We start from the raw sequence: 17934 nt of genomic DNA, 5'->3' as shown, positions 1-17934 counted from the left end.
GTTGTTGTTGTTGTTGTTGTTTGTTTTTTTTAAAATCCTACTTTATTCAAACGTGGACTCTTGAAATTAGTGTGCACTTAACCATCATTGTGTTGTGATTTGCATGCATCAAAGAAAGTAGCCCAGGGGCCCACAATGTTCTAAATCCGGCCCTGATCCTAATCTTGAAAAATAAAAGTTTCCAAGGTTAGCGCATCTGATATATTAAAAGCAAGCTTCAAGCGCATGATTTAAGAATTATAATGACTGTGCTTAGTTTCCATTTAAGGTCTTGGCTTAGTTACTAAAGCAGTTACTTTTTAGAGAGGAAAAACACAAAAAATGGTTTGAGGAAAACTCTATTTTGATGCGGAAAAAGACTAAAACTCTTTATATTTATGCATATCATACAGTTTATAAACGTTGTAGTCTATTGTAATTAAAACAAAGTTGTAGGGATCACCAAAAGTTGCATTGCAGAGTGAAAACACTGGCAACAAAACATGACTGCCATATAATAAGAAAACGTAAATTAAACAAAAATCAAGCTAGTATCCAGAATATCAAACTCGCTATAGGTATGTTGTAAACAAATGTTATGTTTAGTTTTTTTTTTTGTATTTCTTTGTGTGTTTTATTGTGAATCATTTATCCAGAGAAAATCTACCCTGCTGAAAACAACTTTGTGTGCACACAAAAGGCATAGGGCGTATTTTTTTTTTGCATTGTCCATTTGTATTTTTCTTACTTTTCCTGGGATGGTTTTAATCTAATTCCACCTTTAAAGGTGTTTACCTGTATTCTGCATGGCTCGATGTGAGAGCACATCAAATTTGTCAACCATAAGCGAGCTGGAAGGGATTTTACGATGACAGCCATGACAGTAGCAGAGTGGGCAGATTTCATTATATCACATCATCGCTTTTAACCAAGTTGTTTTGTTTACTTTGGTGAATTCAATTAAGATGATTTGTCCAACTGATCGGCAGCGTTCTTGTGCCTTTTTGTGATGTCATCACCCAAATTAAATAAAAAGCAGGACCGGGGAGTTTTTCTCCTTCAGTGCAGTTTGTAAAGACTTTGTATTTTATCTGTCTGTATTTTTGTTGTCAGCGTGCATTTGTTAGTGGGAAAAGAGAAAAAAACACCCCAGGACAGCATCTTTAAATCAGATTTACCTCTTTAGTCGAATACGTGTCACATTCAAAAGCTTCCACCGTCAGTTTTTCTGTTTTTTCCAGGATCCATTATCCTTTCATGTCTTTGCCCTCTATCTTTTAGAGAGATTGATAATTATTCATATCTTTTAAAAAAAAAAAGAAAAGAAATAAAAACAGTCTTGAAAATTTGTGGGGCTTAAGGCAATTCATCAGGTTAGATCAGTACAACACGGATGTGTAACCTTTACACTGCCCTGGAACCTGCTCGTACAAGTGTTATGAAAGGTCCCCGTGGCGCTCTGCTCCTCTGACATGGATTGAAGACTTGCCACTTATTAGCGGCTAAGCCCCACCTACTTGTTCTATATAGTGGAGGCCTACGTTATGAGCCGGGATCTCATTGTCTGCCGTTATTAGAGGAAGAATCGGCAGTGCCTCTCTCTCTCTCTCTCTCTTTGCCCCCCCTGAGAGAAAAAAGACCGACTGTTTGAAGGGAAGCTACAAGTGCAATTTAACCCATCTTATTTACAATATGATCTGTTACGAGGACATCATCGCTGCAAGGATTCGCAAGCGATACACATCCCCTGCAATGTAATTCTTTCTCTGTTTTCATTGATTTGTGAGAGTGTGCTCTGTTTGATGTGCAGCTGAGCCCATAAAGCCAACTACATGTGCTCAGAGTCCAGCCGGAAACTTTGATGCGCCGGGACGGGTCCGGCTACGTATGTCTTTTTATACATCCAAACCGGGGTGCTAAAACCTACAACAGAGGTTTTTTACTTTTAAAGGTCAAAACTATTCGTTATTTAAAATGGAATGGAGACGGACAGATTTGGGGAAAAAGCGTGCCTGCCGGTGACATACACACAGGTTCATCAGCCGGAATAAAAATGACCTTGAATAATAAGTGCCATAGTGCCATCTAGTGAACGCATTTGCACACTGAAGGATTGGCGGTGCCTGTGCACATGAAACGAGCTGCACAACGCACCCCGCAATGGGCACACGAAAGCATAAATAACTAGAAATAAACCAAGGAAGAAGAAGAAGAAGAAAAAAAAAGCGGTGTACTATTTACTGAATACACGTGTGCTACAGGGTGGGGCAAAGCCAAATTAAATGACCACACATATGTGGGAAATAAACAAAGATTTGCCCTTCGAGCCAGGTCTCTGACAGCCCTTAGTTTGCAGTGAGCTGCAAGGACAATCTCCTTTCAGAAAATGAGGCAATGTCGAAGGCTGCGCATGCAAATTACACTCTTCCATCTAAATTACAAAGACATACACAGACCTCAAGTCATCAGGCCTCACATTTCACTCATCTGGCCTCCCGGCTGTTAAGGTTGCCAGAAGACGTTACAGAAGCAACAGAATCAAAATAATAAGGAAAGGAAAAAAAAAAAAAAAAACACTCGCACACACATGAGCCAAAAAACCGGAGTCTTGAATAATTGATTGTGTTTGTCTTTGCTGTTTGTGTTTGTGTGTGCGTGTGCGAGTAAAGACTGAAGGCCTGGACAGAGCTTAATGCCCCAGAGCAGGGCAGACACATCCACTGGCCAATGGTTTGTGTTAAACACCGTCTGATAGGCCGAGTGTGGGGGAGGAGTGTGTTTTGTGTGGCGCTTTAATGCCTCTGTATGGCCACTCGCACCAAACTGCGCGAGGACAGTGGCTGCATGGGCTTTTTTTTTTTTTTTTTTTCCCCAAATAAAGTTGGCTGATGTTATGCCTTCTTTTGTTTTGTTTTTTTGTTTTGTTTTTTTTGCTCAAGAATACAATAAGGTAAAGATTTCCAGGATAACAAAGCCCTGTGTTTTAAACGGCCCAGGAATAGGTGTGTTGTAAGATGTTAAAAAAAAAGTCAATACACCTTCATTTTGTCTGTGCTGGTAATGAGCCATATTTTCTGGGGAAAATGGCTGCTTCTCCGGAGGCACCGTGTCTACTGAATGTGGCCCTGATCCTGGATAAAACAGAAGGCTCACCAATCAATCTCTCCAGGTTGCCCACAGCCAGAGAAAGCAGCTGCACCACATGTTTGCCTTGCGCGATAGCGACAAGTTAACATACGGGCAGCACAGTAACCATCCACAAGCAGCCTCTAGCTGTCTTATAATGAATTCCCACAGGGATGGGGAACTATCAGAGTCAGTGGTGTTACTGGAGGCTCGGAATAAAGTCAACACCTCTCCTTATACCTGATGAAGCTACGGCAGCGCACGCACACACACACACACACACAGTCACTGCCAAAAGTGTAAACTTGTAAAGAAATATTTAAAAATTCTCTCAACACGACTGAGTTTTGTAGTGGATGTTTTTTTTTTATTGTATATTAGGTGTTGATAAGGATTTTTGATTCTGTGATTTCTGACACGGCATCAAACTTCAGAATTTAAAATGGAAATGTGTTACCAAAAAAAAAAAAAACAGTTAAAAGTAAATGGGATAGCGTAAATGTAACTTCTCTTTGACTAAGCTAGAATTTAAAAGTCCAAAATCAGAATCATCTCTAATGACTTTTCAAATGTGTGGCAGCAAGAGCTATTGGTTTAAAAATCAAGAACTCAAAATGTAGCTATACAACCTTTAATTTAGGCCAATGTGAAGGCTATAGAAAGACAAACCAGCAGGTTTAAAGGCCAGTCAAGCATATTTTAGAAGTTAAGGTTCTTAAAAATATTCTGTTGGGACATCCAAGCAGTGTTTGTTTGTTGATGTGAAGTGCATCGGTATCAGGATAAGTGTCACATACTAACACACGTGTTATCAAGCATATGCAGTGCTCTGGGAAAGTATTTATACCTCTGAAAGGATACATATAACAAGAGAAAAGAAAAAGTCCTCTAAGGTGTGGTTTGCAATTTCAGCAGAAGATCTGTACGGTGCGTCTCTGCCAGCTTTTCAGATCTAATTGGCTCAAGTTCAGTTGTTTTTTTATGGAAAGCATCTAAACAGCAATTTTCGAGACTTGCCACAGATTCTCCATTGCATTTTCATCTGGATGTTTAGTGTACCACTTTATCACATGAATATGCTTTGATCTCAGCTATTCCATTGTAGCGCCTGTTGTATGTTTTCAGGTTTTCTTCCAGAATATCGCTGCATATGGCTCCAACAAACTTGTCATCCACCCTGACTAGCTTCCATGTCAGAGCTGAAGAAAACCCTCCCCACAGAACGATGCTGCCAACACCATGTTTCACTTGTGGGATTTTCAGGAATGATGGCAGCTTTGGTCTCACCCGACCTCTGCTTCTTCTTCCACATGTATGCTTTATCGCAGACATGTTGGCTGACTGGCCGTCTTTTGGATTTCTTTCAACAATGACTTTGTTGTTACTCCGCTCCCATAAAGGCGGCTCTTTCATAATGACCATATAAGTCCACAGATTCTCTCATCTAGGCTGTGGATCTCTGCATCTCCACTGGAGTGACCATGGCTCTCTTGAATGCTTCTCTCATTATGCTCTCCTTGCCTGGTCCAGTTTAGGTGGACAGCTATATGTCTGTGTTTTTTTCAGTAGTTCCTACTCTTTCCATTTTGATAGATTGAATTGTCCTCAGTAAGATCTTCCAAGCTTGAGATATGTTTTAGAGCTTCACACTGTCTTGAAATATCACTGACCTGCTTTGTTCCTCTGTCTTCATGATGCTGTTTGTTCACAAATGTTCTCTGATGCCTTTCCAGAGCAACTGCCCTTTTACTCAGAATACATTGTAACATTGACTCTGCTTACTGATTTAGATTTCTGAAGGCAGTGTACTCTTTTTAGGGGTATCGGAGTATAAGGGATATAATCATAAATACGTAACACACTTTCCAGAATTTAATTTGTAAAACATTGGAAAATGTTGTATCATCCGTTTTCCACTTCACAATAATGCATTACTTTTTTACTGACCTGTCACATAAAACATAAATTAAGTCATTGAACTTTGTGATAAAATAAGAGTTAGGTTAAAAGGTTAAGCAGGTATGCATATGTTTGCAAGACACTGTATAGGCTAGGCAACACCTGTTGTCAAAGTAATTAACAATATCATCAATATAAGAAGAAAAAGTGACCAACATTCAGGACAATACAGTTGGTCTTAACAAACCATTTCATTTTTGGGGTAAAATGATACCAGTTTGAGTTTGGATTTAGTTCTGAAGGTAAAGAGTTCAACATGCAGACCTCTCCAACAGAGAAGACTGTTTATTACAGATAAGTTCTGTCATGATTTAGGTTTTTGTTTGCTTTGCTTTGGACTTTTTCTGGACTTTTCCTATCAGCCTGTCATCTCTCAGCCACCAGTCATCACCCAATCGGCTCAGTCTCCCTCCAGACTCCACTCGACTCTAGATCAGCTCCATCTGTTGCCACTAATTGGTCAACTCAGCTCACCTGTGAACCTGTCTACTTATACCTGCGTCAGCCAACTCATCCCTGCCAGAATGTCTCTTCTCATCTCATCTGGTGTTATGTGCCCTGTCTCTACCAGATCCTGTGTGCTCAGCCGTCTGGACTCGTCTGTTAAAGTCGCCTGTGTCTGCGTGCTGCAGATCTGCCTGTTTCCCCGTGAGTTCCAGCCACTTGTTCTGCCCGTTCTAGTGGTTTTCCCGGTCCACATCGCCTGTTCTGTTCTCTACCTGCATCTTCTGTTCTCCTGCTCATTCCTGCCTGCCTGCACCATCTGCCATAACTCATCTGTTCAAGTCTGGTTCTGCTTGTCTGCCTCACCCGCCACTATTCATCCCTCACAATAAACCTTTTTAAAAGAACATACCTCTGTGTTTGGCTGAATATCGGGTTCGCCAACAGTATCCATTACAAAGTTCTACATAAATTAACCCTACAGTTCCCACTGGATGTTCCATAAGTTACTGAACCAGTATGTCTAAACACAAAGTCACCAAGCACCTGAGGAGCCTGACCGTGTAAGCATTTAAATAAAAGCTAGAGAGTCAGGATTTCTTCTAAAGGGCCATTATATTCATTTTATTATCAAAATTACAGTGATTTTATGAGTTTCCTGTCCAACATCTTAAGAGCTTAATCATTTGATATACTTTGCTGTAGACTTTAGGATTGTAAACCATGCTAGAGACCAAGAAGTTAGTAATTTCCAAGACCAAAAAAGTCTTTTGTGACATCAAATAAGAACTAGTGGATGATTAGTTGGAATGTTTCCAACCTTGCTTTTCCAGGTTTGCTCTCCATCTTGTCAAACATTGGATAAAAAAACAACACAATAAAATATCCAAGGCTTGTAATTCAAGTTGCCAATTAATGTTAAAGGAGCAATGAGCGAAATTTCATTGTTTTAGAACTAAAAAATGGTGATGTGTAGAACTAAATGTGTTCTTTTAGATGTAATATGGTATGACGTTACACACAATCTCGCTGTGTTGTTCTCCGGTCTCTTGTTTACAAAGCGGAAATGGCCTCGTGTGCACGTACGTGCATGTGAATAGCTGCTCAGGATTTAGCACCTCCCTGCCCATAAAATGCCACCGTCTGAGCTCTTTAGCATAGGAGCAAAATGGTGGCGAACGCATCCAGCAGATTGAAACGTTCTCTTGCTAACAGCATTATAAAGTTATGAGTTATTTAACAGCAAACAGGTTTAAATCATCAGCAATGTGAAATTGTGGTTGCCTCTGATTTAAAGCCTGTTTGCTGTTGCAATGACCTGGATAACTGAGAATTTGCACAGGCATGTAAGTTACTCACTTCTTCCCTAGTCGTGCTCCTCCAAAAGGTGATGCTGTTTTGCCGTGTATTTATCCTTTGCAAATATGCAAATGTGAGGCGACAGGTGAGAAAGGGGGACTGGATTGCCGCTGGAGTGGTGAGAGAGAAAGTCGTGGCTTGTCACACATCTTGTTTTAGTCTACAGCCAACCTAGTGGTGAAATTTTGCGTATTGCTCCTTTTAAGGTTTTGATCATTGTTTGATAAAAACCTTTTGATCATTGTTGTTATCAAGCAAACATAATTAGCTATTCTGCTATAATCTTCAAATATTAAAGCTGTTTTGTCACAACAGATACAATATCCTAATCAGCTACATCTTAAACCAGGGGTCACCAACCTTTTTGAAACGGATGGCTACTTCATCGGTACTGTTTCACACGAAGGGATACTTGTACTGACCTTTGAACTAGAAGAGTCAGCGCTCACCAGTAAACATATTTGCAATGGTCTATTTTTAGATAATGTAATTTTTTAAATCTATATAAATGCAAGTGTGATTGCAAAGGTAGATCAACAGACTAAAATAATATTTTGGATGCAGCTCACTGGAGGGTTGTGCTAGTTTTAGAACGGACTTGAGGGCACCATATGGGGTTCTTGGGGGCTACCTGGTGCCCGCAGGCACCATGTTGGTGACTCATGTCTTAAACTATATCATTACCATCCACCTTGAAACCACCATTAATCCATAGACAGGTTATCTCCTGCTCATTTTCAAATTACTTCAGTAGAAACTAAAAAGAGTAAGCCAACAACTGAGCCTTGGGTACACCACAGACACAGTCTTCTGCTGCTTATTTTCAAATCAGCTCAGTGTAAACTAGAAAGAGTGGGTCAAGAACTGAGCCTTGGGGCACATCTGTAATCATTTTTCAAAAACCTTCCATATGTACAAGTACAAAATGTTATCAGCCCAAAAGTTTAAGTAAAAGTAGAGATATGGCATAATTATCTGTTTATAACATGTCTATTGCATACATTTTAGATATAATTCATTTGTTGGTTTTCTTCTTTTCTCTCTCTTACTGTCTTTGTGCGTGTTGTTGTGTTAGTGTGTGTTTTTGCGTGAGTGTGCCTAATCTCCAGACCTCTGCTCGGCTTTATCCCACAGGACATGCTGCGTGATTGATGAGAAAGATGCGTATAGCTGGAGAGATACTGGAGAGAGGATTTTTGGTCAAATTTAGTCCGTGTCTTTTAGGCTATGCTCTCCTATCCATTGTCTTGGCATCTTCAGAAGAATCTGCAGTTAAAAAAAACATACAACAAAGAAAATCTCAGGTAGCATCTGTGTTTAAGACATCTTGCTCATGAATCACAGTTACCAGCTCAAAAGCGCTGTGAAATAGTAGATTTCCAAGTTACTGGGATATTTTATGGCAAAGAACCAAATTGTATAATGAATAGGACTTAACTTCACTTTAAAAAAAATAATTTTTAGTATGCTCTTAAATATTGTTTTTTTGTCGGATTGTGCACTCAGAGGAACAAATGTGCTTACTTAACTCTATCCGCTCAAATGTGCCCCAGATATCAAGCATTCCCACGCTCCAAAAGCTTTTTTCCCCTCATATTTTTTTGGAATCTGACTTTTTTTAGAGCACAATAAATCCCAATGGGCAATCATTTTATTCCCAATCCATGCCAAAACTCATTGTGCAGAAATCCTTTCACACAGCTTCATGAGTATAAAACTATAAATGAATTCTGCTGCTCCAACATCAATTTTGTTTGTGCACCACATTGATTGAACATACTAAATAAATAAATATGCATCATATATTCCAGTTGGTTTGGGGAAGATTCTTAAAGTTGTTTTTGTTTGTTTCAGGAAAAAAAAATACACGGCTTTGTTGGAAAAGCAGCAACCTAGCTGAAATACTGGGTTACCTTGTAATATATTTCAGAGAAAAAAGAAATATCACATATCACATCTACACACATTTTAATCTTCTGTTCATTTTTTTATGATTTATATTATAGTGAATTTTAAATGGAATGATTCTAAAATATTCTCTGAGACAACAAAAGTATTACAGGCTTCTTTCTTTTGTTTTCCTACTAAACATCTCTGCATTATAACCATTTTACTGAAAAATTTCTATGATTGACTACTGAAAAAAAATAGTAAAGTGTTGTTTTTTTTATTTTGTTGCTTTCTGTTTCATCATCTACTAAATCTACAAATTCAGTCATATTGAAATAATGAAAGCAGCCCAAAAATACTCTTTATCATGAAATATAAACATATGATGTCTAACTTTAAAACAATATATATATATATTTTCATCTCTGGAAAAGAGTGATTTAATTACAGGTAAACAGCAGACTAACCTTGTTTTACTGATAACACAAACCATGTCAACAAAAAATTGTTTTCTAGCTTAAGACCTTACTGTTAATCCCTTCGGTTGGGGAAAAAACTCCAGTGAGAAACTTCTTGTACCTGTCTCTGGGATTTTTCAGCTGTGAGATATTCGAGGGGTTTCTTGCATGGTCATCCTATTTAATGTCACCCCATAGCATCTCAACAAGATCAAGTCCCGGCCTTTGACTCAGTCCAGGATTTTCAGTTTCTTAATTCTCAGCCAGATATATTCACTATTATATTTTGCTACACTGTCACGGTGGGGGCTCCAGTCCTGCTTCAACATTTACCTCAACAACCCTTAGAAGAATTTATGGTGGACTCAAAGCATCCCCAAACTGCTAGTCTTCTACGTCATGGTGTTGTGTGTTGGAGAAGGACCAAAGTGCAGACAAGAGCCGCATGACGAAGTGAATTATAGGTTTCATAAAGCAAAAGGCATACCCTCGGACTAGGCAGGTGAACACAAGGACCAGGAATGACACAAGGTGCTGACAAGAACAGGGGTAGCATAACGGAGGAGCCGACAAAGGGACAGAGGAAACTGGCAAGTTAAATAGGGGAGAAAATAGAGGGAACGCCAGATGAGAGTAATCAGCACAGGTGACAGATATGACAGTGACGGAGGACAGGCAGGAGAACACAGAGCTAACAAAAACAAGAATAAACTAACTAAATTGATAAAGAACAGAAAACTAACTAATGACAGAAACAAGAGGGAAAGAACCAAATCTACAGACTAATAACAATACTAAAGAGGTTTATTGTATATTGTTAAAAAGATCCCCATTAGCTGTCACCAAAAGTGGGACGAGCTAGTCTTCCTGGGGTCCACAAGACAAAACAAAAATCACTTAACAATTAAACATTGTAGACATTTTTATAAATGTCATCAGAAATCATTCAGAAAAAGTTATTATTCGGAATAAGTTGAAGACGCTAACAGAGTGCATGATCGCCCAGGAACCTAAAAAAAAAATCAAAGACCTGGGGATCACGCCATTCCACCTCCATGCTTCACAGTTGGTCAGATGTTCTTTACCTGGAATGTTTTACGTAGTTTATGCCAAACATATTCTCTGCTCTGGTTTACCATAATAATATCCAAACAACATCAACAAGAAGGCCTGGTCATTATCTTTGCGATACATTGCTGAAGCGTACAAGATGCGCCGACGCTCACTGCTTCTCTAAAGGTTTCACCCTTTCACACGTCCCGTGGAGTTAAACTTACTGCTGTCTCTTTCTGATTGTGTAGACATACAGTTTCACACAGTAGCAAGATCCTCCGGTAGGTCCTGCGATGACATATTGGGGTCTTTTACCATCTTGCATTCAGCTTTTAGGGTGAAGTTGGTTGGACAGCCAGACCTGTGTTGGGCCATATCAAAGACTGACAAACTGTGCCTTCCAGCATTCATTGCTGTTCTGGTGTCACAAACCAAAGTTATATGAGACAGTACAAAGCAAACACACGTCCTCTCCCTAGCTCCGACCCCCAGGCACGACGGGACGGAGTGCCTCAACTCATTGCGGAATTCCAACGTTGTGGGCAGGTCTTGGTCACCCTCCCCTGTCTTCAACCTTCAAAGAAGAAGCTTAAGCTTTTAAGATCTTTTAAGATCTTGCTGTCTTTATCCAACAGATAAAGAAAGATAGATTATTCAAATATGAAACTAAAGAAAGCTTTAAAGGGTTCTAGTCATGTATTTTGACCACAAAAAAAACACAAAAAACCCTATATTTATCTTAAAAGAAACCAATATATGCCAAGTGTTCATCCTGATAGTGTTTACTTAGTCCTTTTTGAGCCTGAAAAGAACTTTGCACCGGGCGCGATCGGCAAACATAAACATTGTTGTGCCACATACCAGCAGTACCGCAGAACTATCAGAAAGCTAGATTTCAATAGCGTACCGCGCACGTGACATCACCATCTCAAGAGCAACGCCCCTTTTGCCGCTTAGGTAGGACATACAGGTAGAGAACGCCCCTTAGCAACCAGCTATTACACGCACAACAGAACCAGCGATATGACCGACTTTGCAGCCGTTAAACTTTCCCAAGACGATGTCCCAGGCACACGGTTTACTGGTCGCACTGTCGAAGAACACACCAACCTTCAGCTCAAACGATGGCTTGAGTGTCGAGGGCTTAAAAACACCGGAAAACGGCCGAGTTGATCGAACGGTAAGCTTTGATTTTTTTTCCCTGCGCGGCGGTCATGGCGTCCGTCCAGGGATCGGTATATGTTTAATGTTTGTCTTATTCGAAATGTTTTTGAGTAAGCTATCCTGGTAGCAGGGTATCATGTTAGCGCCTGCTACCATGATAGCCTATATGCTATCATGGTAGCAGGCGCTTCATTATTAACATGTTGGCCACCAAAATACTCTTACCTGTTCACTACTTGATGTCGCTGGAATTGGGTCAGGATGTTCTTCGGTTGGGCCCTTTCCTCCAACAAAATGCTTGCTACATATGTAGGTGAATTTGGTAACTTTTTCCAGGTTGAACTGTTGTGTAGGCCGACCGCACCGGTGTACCCAGCGCACACATTTCTCCTTGGCAGTCTTGAAGAAAACATCCTTCATATGCGGCCGATCAGCGTACCTCGAGTCGCTGTTGCACGTTCCATAGCAACAATGTTTAAAAACCATGGTTTTAAATTTGGAAAAAGCAGTCGTTTTAACGAGTAAAACCAAGGGTAACGCACGTCTCTTTTACAGCGAAACAGCGGTGGACTATGCAAGCTTGCCCTACTGCGTACCACGTGATGTGACGTCATCGTGACGTTATGTTTCTAAAAATAGCTCGCTCACGGTACGCTATTGACACAGCTACTGTAAGGTCCAGTAGTCCATCCTGCACTACTTGGCAGTAAAGTAACGGCTCACCGTGGTCAAAGACTAACCCGATGTAAAAGTTTAGGTTTACTTAACCTCTTTCATTTTGCACCTCCTCTGGGTGTTACTGACTCAGCTGGGTCAACAAGGCATTTCTCAAATGACGTCACATTTCTCCCAAGGCAGCCCAGTTTCCCGGCTGGTCAGACAGGAAGAGTACAAATTACATTGGCAACGACTCCAATATTAATCATTTTGGAAGATGACGACGTCCCAGGAGCTTCATTTCAACCTGCTTCAATTGAAAAAACTCAAATTGAACAGCTATAAGGTTGGTTGAAATGTGGGGGGCTCAAAATTAGCGGAAAGAAAGCAGTATTAGTAGAAAGGTAGGAGAGGCCTCTCCTACCTCCTCTCCTCTCTCACAACGAATCAGACTCAAGGAACAAACCTGTTGAATGTGCATAGAATTACATCTTATACTAAGAAAAAACATATGTATTATTACAGGCGTATGTTTTAATTTATTATAGAACTCATTACAGAAAATAGAGATCCCTGTGAGAGAAACGTCTACTTGATCCATGAAAAGAAGCGAAAGACCAGCAAGAAAACCACCACAGCCGCTTCTAATCATCACACATGCACATATTTAGCTGGTATTTATACACATCGGAACTTTTACTGCTCATAAAGTGGTTCTTGCGGGGGAGGGGGACTTTATTCCAGATCTCTTGCTGCACAGAGCGATAACCAGAAAAAGGTGTTATGTCTGAAAAAAGCGAAGCCCAAAAAAGTGACATCACGTTCAGAAACAACCCCAAGAAACCGACTCACGAAAGTTACAAGTGACTAGATAAAAATGAGCACAAAGTTGCTGATAATAAGTGGACTAAATGCAACACTGAAGCCCACATGAACTGCCCTCATGGATTGTAAGAAGTTTTAAAGCCGCTGAGAAAAAGCCAAATAAATGTCGCCTACCTGCCCAGATGCTGCAGTCGATGGTTTCTGGTCTGGACGTTCAAGTGTTGGCTCCTTACGACTGAGGAAATGTAGAAACCACATTTAGGTGCCTTCGGTCAGATTCCACAGTAAAGTCCTCTCGGTTACAAGGTAGTATCCAACGCTGACATTTCTCTGCAATCCTTCGGGGTTTTGGACAATCAATGGCAAAAAAAAACACCCTTCATGATCACCATATCGCCAGTCACTCCAGCAGCTACCAACGCAGCAGCGATGTTTTGTTGTTGCCATAGTATTGTCTGTTGAGGCGATATTCAGGACAGATCTGTTCACTGTTCACACTCAAACAAATAAACTATTCAAGCGTTACCGCTCTGCTTGTACGGCCACAAGATGGCCGCGACGCATGCGTCTAAATTTAGTAATCCAGCGTCATTTGAGGAATGCCCTATTGATTTTCCCTGTGTGCTCATTGCACGGGCACAATATCAGCCTTCCAGTCACGTGATCTTGTTATGATAAACATAATTACGGAGCTAACTTTTGTTTATTGCATTGTCATTCATGCTAAGTTTAGAAACTGTTTACGGACCAATTAGTGTCCACTTTTTTGGGTTTTGAGACCTGTGAGTACAATAACAATGTTTACAGGATATTTATCTACCATTTGTCATGACTCTCATCCACAAAGTACACATCCACACAGATTTATCTAATAAGTAGCAGTCACGGCTTCAGAAAAAAAAGCAGTGTTGTTTTCTTAACTTTCCTCTTCTTGTTATGATGTGGTCTAAATATTATATTTCGTATGAACAAGCAACACTGGTTTCGTATGCTACTATGACTTTATACATTTCTACAGGCATTGAAATTCATAAAGTCACAGTAGGCTAAAGCCAAAAAAGTTTGATTAGCGTCCTGCCATCCAACATTTTTGAATCTGAACATAGATTATGTAAGGAGACTGTATTTCCTCCCTTCCATAATGGACTGATTAGCAGTTACCCCTTTGAGAAGCGGGCTGCTGCTCTGCAGTGGACACATGTGGTAGCACAGAGGCATCCCGTTAAAGGAAAGTTATTTTTTTTTATTTTTTTGTTAAGGCAAAGTTAACACTAGGTTTGGATAAACAGTCCAGGATTGTTATTGTGTCGTTCATGCATGTGTTCAAACAGCTGCATCAAATGCGAAGTAATGCTCCCCTCTCTTATGCCCAGCGCATGTTGGTGCTTGTACTGTGATTCTGAGCTGAAATTGGTTCACGTTGATTAGTCTTGAGAAAGCCGATTCTTTGGTTTCTACTGGTTGAAGCTATTTTGATCTAATATAGCAGTGTTTGCATTTTGAGTACTGATTTATTAAGCTGTGTTGATTTCCCTCCGTCTCTCTTTTTCTTTATCATATTTTCTTTATCATATTCCCTACATACAGTAGGTTTTAGGAACCTTTTGTTTCCAATTAGATGCCATTTCCAAACTGTGAGCTCAGGTCGCCTCTGTGGTGTTGTTGATTGGCCGGCTAACTGTTCTCTGCTATTGGCCGAACCATTGTGGCTAAGTGTTACTACTATGTGTACTACTACAATTTTCCAGACAAATTAAAAAAAATTCAGACATTGTTAAATCATCTGTCTACTCTTTGACTGTTAATATCTATTTTAAAATGCTTAACAGAGTATTGTTGTTCTTTGTAGACAAGAGGCTAACATCATGCCAGAAATGAAACCAGAGGCTTGTATGGAACAGAGAATGTGGTCTCTTAAAAGGGATTGAGACAGAACAGTAAGTATTGTTTTTTGCAAACAGAAACTCCTAAAGTTCATCAAACTTAGAAATAAAATTCTACACTATTATGTTCCAAATGCTAAATAAGGAATGCACAACATACATTACAATTCTTTAAAGCAAAGAATTTTCTTGTTTCTTTTTTCTTATATTTTTATAATTAACTTAAAGGGACGACAACACTGAAGTCTATTTAATGTCTGTCATTGGCAGACATACCAGCTGCACCAGGCCCCAGAATACAAAATGCAATAGATCCAAGGCAATAAATCTAAACATCCCACAATGACAGGCAATGGTTGCAAAAATAAACCAGCATGCAAAATTCCCATCCATCCATCCATCCTTCCATTTTCCATCACGCTTATCCCTGTTGGGGTCACGAGTGCAAAATTCCCAACCCCTTGAAAAGTGTGTGTGCGAGAACAAGCAGCTGCATGGCTGCGTTTCATCGGCACTGGGACATTTCTAAACTGATATAGGAGCACCCTGGGGTTCCACTGAATGTGGACGAGCCTTGGTGCTGCTGCACTGCGCTTTCGCAGCAGATCGCAGCAATTCTAGTCAGTCAGAGCGGTTCCACCGGGTGCGCTGCGATGCATTGCTGAAGCGTACAAGATGCACCGACGCTCACTGCTTCTCTAAAATATATAACACAGTTATTCATAAAGGGGCTTGGACGTTTCTCACCTACATTTCAATTAAAAAAAACAAACTGCTCACTCTTCCTTTAAGTAAGAGTAGCAATACTTCATAATATTACAGAAATAAAAGTAAAAAGTACAGAACAGTAAAACTAATCCTAAAAGTACATTTTCTTCAAAAGGTTGCTCGAGTAAATGTAACTAGTTTCTACCTACATCTGTGCAAATAACGCGACAGAAACAACTCTTTTTAAGTTTTGCTTTTTGTTCTCGATTTTCAGATGAGGTTTTTTTTTTTTTTTTAAATGAATGTGCTGGTAGTACATCTACTGCCCTCTTTTGGTGGAAGTAATTCTAGCATGAAGACTCCAATAATGTACTTTTTGGATTCCAGAAGGTCCGGAAGGACAATCGGAAAGGGTATGGGTTAAATTCCAGCTTCCTTCTGTCACATGTCGATGTTCCCCTGGGCAAGGCACTTAACCCCAAGTTGCCTACCAACTTCCCTGTAGGGTCTGTGTGTTGGTGTATAAATGTGAGTGTGTTAGTGAATGTGATAGGGTGAATGTGGCTATAGAGTAAAGGGTTTTAAATGGTCGGTATGACCGGAAAAATTTAGTCCATTTAGCATTTAAATTAGATCGGGCCCAAATTGTTGACCATGTGACCAACAAATTAGTTTAATTGCTGCACTTCTGTCTCTAAGCCTAGAAAAAGAGTGACATTGAAATTATTCTTTGGTTTCCATTGGTCATCATCAGCCAGATTGGCAGTGCTCATAGAGGATGGTCCTCTGTGTGCTGCTGACGAGCTTTCCAGAGTTTGCATGGTGTATAACTTGTCCTATCCAGCACAAATCTGCTCTGTCCTTACCCTTCTGTCAGTAAATCCACAATCTCCTGTTTGCTGCAAAGAGAAAGATAACAGTGATGGAACTTATTGTGCAGCTTAAAGTTTTTAAATAAAACGTTCAGCCGTGTGTCATGGACAGTCTGGATTCACAGAGGTGAAACCCAGTGACCCTTTATTTGGTTCAGGGGTGGGCTACCACAAAGAATGTGATAGTTATGGTCCACATCCTGGATCCGTCTGTGTTTGGTGGTCCTGAAGCTCTGACTGTAGCCCAGAACTGGTGAATCTCCTCAGGCTCTTCAGTGGGTTTTGCTTCACAGTCTTCTCAAGGCTGTTCTTACCCTTTGTACTTCAGGACCTTTTTCTATCATGCTTCTTCCTTCCACCCAACTTTTCATGGATATTCTTGGATGCAGCCCTCTATGAACTGCCAGCTTCTTCTGCAATGACCTTCTGTGACTTATCCTCAGTCAGTGACTGTCTGAGGGCAAACTGTAAATCAGCAACCCTCTTGATGATCGTGTTGGCTTTAATAGGGCCAAAACTTTGCATTCTGTTATAAAAAAAAATACTATGTAATGCAAAATATATACTCTTATAGCTTTATGCTGGAATCATCAAATTTATAGGAAATGAATACTTTCTGATGTTTTCATTTATTGAGTTGCACTAAAACTTAGAATAAAAAATATGCATGCAGCCAGGACATTTTGCCAAGAACATATAAATTAAAGTGTTTCCTAAAGTGTCCACACCAAATGCATTTTTACATTCTGTTTAATTTTATAGCCATGTTATTGCTCCCAGAGTGTAAAAAAAATACTTATTATACAGAGCTTATGGGTTCAAATTAAAGTTCCTCAATACCTTTTATATTAAAGAAGCAAAAAGTAATAATGACGCCTCATGTTTCAAATGAGAACGCCCCCCCCCCCCCCCCCCCCACCCCCTTCAGAGACTGCAAGTTGCCAAATAAAGAAACACGAACATGTTGCGCAGCTACATTCAAGATGTGGAGTGAAGACTATTCAGCCAAAGTAAAAGTTGGTATTGTTGCATAATTAACTTGCCCACAGTGATGCAGAGATGTAAAAAGGGCCAACAGCCTGCCATTGAACACAGCCTATTCCGTTACACAGCTGAATACACTTCCCACCGACTCCACTGTATTTTTACTTCCACAGGACAGGTATGTGATGTTGTATTCTCTTCTATTCCTGGTCTGCTTCTCTTACTGGCTTCCATGTTAGCAGGCTGCGGCTCTTTTGCCAAGATAAAATACCAAATCCTGGGAACTCTCATATGGCTCAGGAACCAGGCTCAGGAACCAGGAAGTAAACACAGGCTACACACTGAACTGAAGTAGTTCCGTATTGTACCTCTAGGTTTGAAAGGAGAAAAACCTGACTAAGACCTTATTGACAGAGAGGACTGATTGGTTACTTATTGCTCCTTTAAGAAAATGTTGCTTTTTGTGACTTGAGTTTATAAAGAAAAGAAAAAAATTGGACAAGTGATTATTACTGTGTTTAAAAAATATATTAACAATATATTCTAGTGGGAACTGGTTCTGTAATGTAACAT

At 40.0% G+C, this 17934-nt stretch overlaps 1 protein-coding gene across 1 annotated transcript in view; it reads left to right on the top strand.

The window, feature by feature from the left end:
* mgmt (O-6-methylguanine-DNA methyltransferase) overlaps window positions 1–14851 on the top strand; it is a 303909-nt gene extending 289058 nt beyond the window's left edge. The window contains exon 5 of the mRNA XM_021317244.2: window positions 14764–14851. Within this exon, the coding sequence (XP_021172919.1) occupies window positions 14764–14775 (12 nt within the window). The 3' untranslated portion in view covers window positions 14776–14851. The remainder of the gene's footprint in view (window positions 1–14763) is intronic.
* Window positions 14852–17934: the final 3083 nt, after the last annotated feature.

This window comes from Fundulus heteroclitus, chromosome 22, assembly GCF_011125445.2.
Source record: "Fundulus heteroclitus isolate FHET01 chromosome 22, MU-UCD_Fhet_4.1, whole genome shotgun sequence".
In the NCBI taxonomy this organism is placed as follows: Eukaryota; Metazoa; Chordata; class Actinopteri; order Cyprinodontiformes; family Fundulidae; genus Fundulus; species Fundulus heteroclitus.
This window is presented reverse-complemented; position numbering and strand designations above follow the sequence as displayed.